The sequence below is a fragment of the Tupaia chinensis genome, unplaced genomic scaffold, assembly GCF_000334495.1.
Source record: "Tupaia chinensis unplaced genomic scaffold, TupChi_1.0 Scaffold000081_1, whole genome shotgun sequence".
NCBI classification, from domain to species: Eukaryota; Metazoa; Chordata; class Mammalia; order Scandentia; family Tupaiidae; genus Tupaia; species Tupaia belangeri.
The window spans coordinates 1,212,924-1,218,338 of record NW_006159542.1 but is presented as its reverse complement, the minus strand read 5'-3'; the positions used below and the strand labels follow the sequence as shown (position 1 = coordinate 1,218,338).

Genomic DNA, 5,415 nt, shown 5'->3' with positions numbered 1-5,415 from the left:
TTTGAAACATTTAATATTAATTAAGCTCCCACATTACAAAAGCCAGCCTGATTAAACTCATCCTGTATATTTGGTACAACCTCTCTAACTAATAAATGCAGGAGTGAAATATCTCCAGTTCTATCTCAATATAAAAAAAGTGATAGTACATTTTTGTTTGTTTTAAATTCAGATGGGGCTTATATTTAAATCTACGAATTCAAGCAAAAATGCTAGCAATCCTTCCCACCCTAAGCCTTTGTGAACTAAGACAAAAGCAGAATTCCCAGAGAGAAGGACCAGCCCCTTGTGTCCAATCCAATAATGAAAGGGAAAGGGTTGGCTCACTGATAACTCTTGTTACAGATTCCTTAATCTGGGCAATGATTACAAATCTATGCATTTAATTTGGACGGTGCTAATTAAGCTGATTTCCAGATGACTCATTTTGTAAGCCCGTGGCCATTAGTTCTCCAGCTGGAGTGGGCCGTGTGCTGCCTCTCCGCTGACATCAGCGGAAATCTGGAGTCCAGATCAAAGTGACTTTATGCCTCTCTGACCCTTCTGCACAATGGCCAGTGAGGCCCGGGTTTCTCAGCTCAGAATCTTCAGATTTGCTTCACTGCCCCCTGGGGTTACCACTTGCAAAGATGACTGAAGATCCTTCAGCAGGCCCATTGGAAGTCACATTTTACAGTCTGGCTTTCAAGTGATGTCCCAATCCAGATCTCGAATTTCAGGAACTCAAATGTCTGCCTCACTGAGATTTTGATGAAGAGAGAGGGCAAGAGGGTGGTGTTCATTCTGCCTCCACAAATACCTGCCACAAGCTCTCTTTCCTCTAGAAATGCACTCTGGGAAACAATGTGGAAAGGGTCCTTACCTTGATGGTCATGTCTGGGCTGGTTGTTTCTGTGGTATCTGAGGTCACCTCATCTCCCTTTAACAGCTCATTCTCCCACCCGACTCCTAAAACAGAAAAGAATAACATTTGAACAGATTTAGTTAACGTGGACAGACATACAGCTGTCATTCTGTAGATTCCAATTCTGTGTAACTTATAAAGGAAATCAATGATGACCTATGTATAGCTCCTTATCTATCTGGTAGTTATAGGGAAGACTTCCTTTTAGAAATATGGTCAATGACACCTCTTTTGTTTTTACCTGATCTCTAATTTTGGAGTCCATTGTCCTGTTGATTGATTTTTGAGAGATTTTTGCTATAAGGCACATTTGCTCACTAGAGAGACACAAAGTGAGAAATCACTCCCCAGGGAAATGGCCATGCCGCTATTCTTTCTCCTCCATTCTCCTCTCAGGATCTCAGGCAAGCATGCACACCCACCTGGCATGAGTTTTAAGCCACCAGGTCCAGGCCTCGAACCACAGTCAGCCATGTGGGAGTCCAGCACCACAATCACTATGGCACCTGTTGGCCTCTAGTTCTGTTTTGTTTTGTTTTGGTTTGGTTTGGTTTGGTTTGGTTTTAAGTTTATTTCCTTCATGAGAGACTCCCAAAATATTCAGACAAGAAGCCGTTTTAAAGCTGAGGTGTGTCCTGGTACGTTCAGGGAAGCCATGCTCTAAACCCATTGTATTTCCTTATTCCATATTCTGGATCCTTGATAGCCTTATTTTACAGAATATATGCACAATAATGATTGCTCAAGACCCGTGGGCTATACTTCATAGCAAGGTACAAACAGCTGCAGAAATTGGGTCAGAGACGTCTGGTAACTTGCCCTGTAATTTCTTCTTTAAAAACTGCTGCTGGAGTTTGTCAGCTTTACCTTAAATACATGTTTCTGGGAGAAAAAATCTTTGCCCTCACATGAGATTACTTCTTTGACATGACCTGCATTTAACAGTCTAATAACCTCTCCTGGTAGGAGCCACTGTTGGTGCCGGGTGGGTCTGGCTGACAGACACAGATGTTGGGCATGATGGATAATTAATATAATTAGTTCATGTAAGAGTCTAAATTACTGATCAACAAATATTAGTCCCTTCCTCTCCCACTGTGGGAGAAATTTTCTTCCTTGTCCCATGGATATCTGCTTTGGCCAATGGCATGTGAGTGGGCATAATGCAAGCAAAGGTTAGACATGGGCTTGTGGGCCCAGCTGGTGATGTGGTTGCTAAGGTGGCTTAGCAACTGGTCCCACATGTCCAACTGCGTGCTTTGAGTCCCAGACCCAGTAGCTTGAAAACATGCCAAATGTATGTGTTTGCCTGCCCAAAATCCTAAGAATAGAATGGAGAAGATGGGATTTTGTGTGGCCATTTTCTGCCCCAGGGGAGTTGGGGGGGGGGCTTTCTCACTTTACATTTCTCCCTCTCTCTCTGTCTCTCTCCAGCGAGTCCAGGCACCCTATGGCAAATGAAAGAAAGAGAGAGAGGAAGAAAGAGAGAAAGAAAATGAAAGGAAAGAAGAGGAAAGAAAAAGAAGGGAAAGGGAGGGGAGGGGAGAGGAGAAAAGAAAAAAGAAAAGACAAGACCCTGTGGGGTGACACATGCCCTCTTGCACTTCTGCCATAGTCTGAGAAGGACATGACCCAGTTAGCCTGCAAGGGAATGAGAGTTTTGGGAACGGATTTGGAGCCCACCAAGAGATCAAACACCTCCTAGCCTAATAGCACACACACATGGCAATAAAAGCTGTTGACTTCTGGGATGATTTGTCAAGAGGCATGACTGTAACAATAGCCTACAGATACAATCGGTAAGTAAAATTATAAATGAAAATAATCTGGAATCAAGTACGTCTATGCAAATATAACTCTTGTTGCACAGAATTACATTTATAAGTTTCAATTCTCATCTATATTATATACATATATTATTCTAATATGGGAAGAATTTTTTTTTCCCTGCTATACTAATTCTTTGGTAAGCAATACCATCTTTAAAAAAAAAATTGTCAGAGTGCATGATGTATGCTCACTGGAGAGAGAAAGGGGGAGAGAGAGAGAGAGAGAGAAAGAGAGAGAGAAAGGAAAAAGTGAGAAAGCACCCCTTCACGGGGCAAGGTCATGCCACCATCCCTTCTCCATTTCTTCTTTGGGGATTTTAAGCATGCATACACATGTGCCTGGCAAGTTTTTCAAGCTGCTGGGATAAGACTCGAACTATGCAGTTGGTCATTCAAGATCTAGCTGCCTTAACCACCATGCCATTGCTGGGCCAACAATACTATCTTTATTAAAGCCTATAGGCTTCTTTTTTTTTAAAGGTAAATATACATGTATTATCAAAAATGTAGCCTGCAATCAAGAAAACACTTCAAATCAGATAGCCTATCATATCATAGCATTTCACAGCAAGAGGGAGAGAAAACAGACATGACAGTTTTTAAAACGTTATTAATTCTGATAACAAGTTGTAAGGACAGAGAGATGTTACTTTAAAAGCTATTGTTTTTCCTTATAGGGAAAAAAAAAACCATGTCCTGGAGGATGAAACAACTTTATAAAACTATCTGAGTGTAAAAAGGTGGGTCCCACATTCCAGAAGGATGGAAAGAAATGAAGAGGTATAGTTAGAAGAGGAGAGAACTTAAAAGAAGTTAGGACAAGAATTGGCAGAAAGAAATCTCCAGGGGATAATATAAAGGACCTTTAAGAATGGCAATGTTTAAAAATCTATTTTTAAATTATTTACCGTGCTGTGCATTATGTAATTCTTCCCTCACTATCCTACTTGCAGTGGAGATCTGTCCTACACCACTGACTTGTGTTGGTCATGTCTGGTGGAAACGGACTCAAGTCCTGCATTCAGATCTCAAAGTAAAGAAAAAAGTGGTCACACGCACATGGGAGCTCCCGGCAAAAGTGGAACGCAAGGAAGACATGCTGTAAGAATCTTCCAGAAGATACTTGACCCACACACTACGCAGGATAGGGCTACAGGTCAGTTTTACATGAGTGTCAAAAGGAAGGAGACTGCTACAGTGAGGTTTCAGAGTTGTAGGATGACTGATGCTTATTTGTTAAGAGAATACTTACACCTCTGAAAATGCCACTTTCCATTTACCAACACGTAAAGTACTGAGCCACCAGTGTACAGGAGGATAGCTACTGTGGTCTGAATATGCCCCCCTAGAATTCGTGTATTAAACTCTGGTGAGCCACTGTAATGGTGGTGAGAGTGTGGAAAACTTAATCTGACTACGGTGCTGAAAGGTGGGTCTGTCAGAGAGTGATTAAGCAGCAGGGTGGGGTCCTTGTGACTGGCCACTCTTGGGCTTCTATGGAGACACAAGCACAGAGGCATGTGTGCTCCTGCCCTCCAACAGGTTATGCATCCAAAAGACCCTCACTGGAAGTGGCCCCTCAGCCTTGGACCTCCAAACCATCAACTGAAGAAACCTCTATTTTTAATAAATTATGCAGATTTAGGTATTTCTGTTATCAACAACACAATAGGACAATAACATGGAAGGCTTGCTCTCGAGATGCCCTCAGCTCTAGAATTTTATCAGCAACTTCCAATATGTGCTTTCATGTTTGAGTTCTGGAGAAGAAATTTCTACTACAGTAAGACCCGTGGTGTAAGGGCCAGAGAGTGGTGCAGAGGTACATGACCAGACCCATGTGAGAAAGGTCTTGGACTTGCATGTTGGGACATATTGAGCATGCCAGGCATGTGTGCATCCCTGTGATTTGGGCCAGGTGAGGCTGGGGGTGGGTTGGGATGTGAAAGACCCTGTTGGGGATGTGTCTTTCTCTCGTTTTCTCTTAAGGAAGAAATAATAAATAACTCTTTTAAATAAAAATTCTCAATTTAAAACTACATCATAAACATTTAAGCAGCTCTAATGTTTAACAGTAAGAGGCGGACATTCCAGAATGATGTATTTCTATTATTAGTTACAGAAGCACAATCTACTCTGATTGCATGAGGAAAAAACCTATATAAAGAGTTTGATCTAATACCTTGGGTTTTATTTTACTTTATTATTTTTTGTCATAAGGACTGTGTGCTTGTCAGAAAGAGATAGGGACAGACAGAGAGAAGGAAACTGAGAAATCATCCTCAGAGGGGCAGGCCACACCACAATTCCTTCTCCTCCCTTTTCCTTCTGGGATTTTGGGCACGCACACATGCACACGTGTCCAGTGTGATTTTCAAGCTGCCAGGTCTGGTTCTCAAACTGTGGGGCTTCAGCACCTTAACCAACCCACCTTGGATTATTTTATACACACAAAACATCTATTTCTATAAGCGACTGTCAAAAACAGTTTTGTTTATCTATTCCTTCTCCCTTTACTCAAATGTTTCTCTATAACTTCTTTGAGAAATTACATTTTATATTATTCCTACAATCTCTAGAAATACGACTACTCTTTTTATTCTTTTTTTTTTTTTTTTTTTTTTGGAACCGGCATAGGGCGCGTGCGCTCGCCAGACAGACAGAGAGAGAGACAGAGAGATA

The 5,415-nt window shown here is 41.6% G+C and overlaps 1 protein-coding gene across 7 annotated transcripts in view; it reads right to left on the bottom strand.

Annotated features, from left to right (window-relative positions):
* The window catches only part of PALM2AKAP2 (PALM2 and AKAP2 fusion), a 403,573-nt gene that overhangs the window by 169,625 nt on the left and 228,533 nt on the right, over positions 1 to 5,415 (bottom strand). For all 7 annotated transcript variants that reach the window (XM_027769417.1, XM_027769396.1, XM_027769405.1 and 4 more), the window contains one exon: positions 863 to 948. In XM_027769417.1, coding sequence (XP_027625218.1) covers positions 863 to 948 — 86 coding nt within the window. The remainder of the gene's footprint in view (positions 1 to 862; positions 949 to 5,415) is intronic.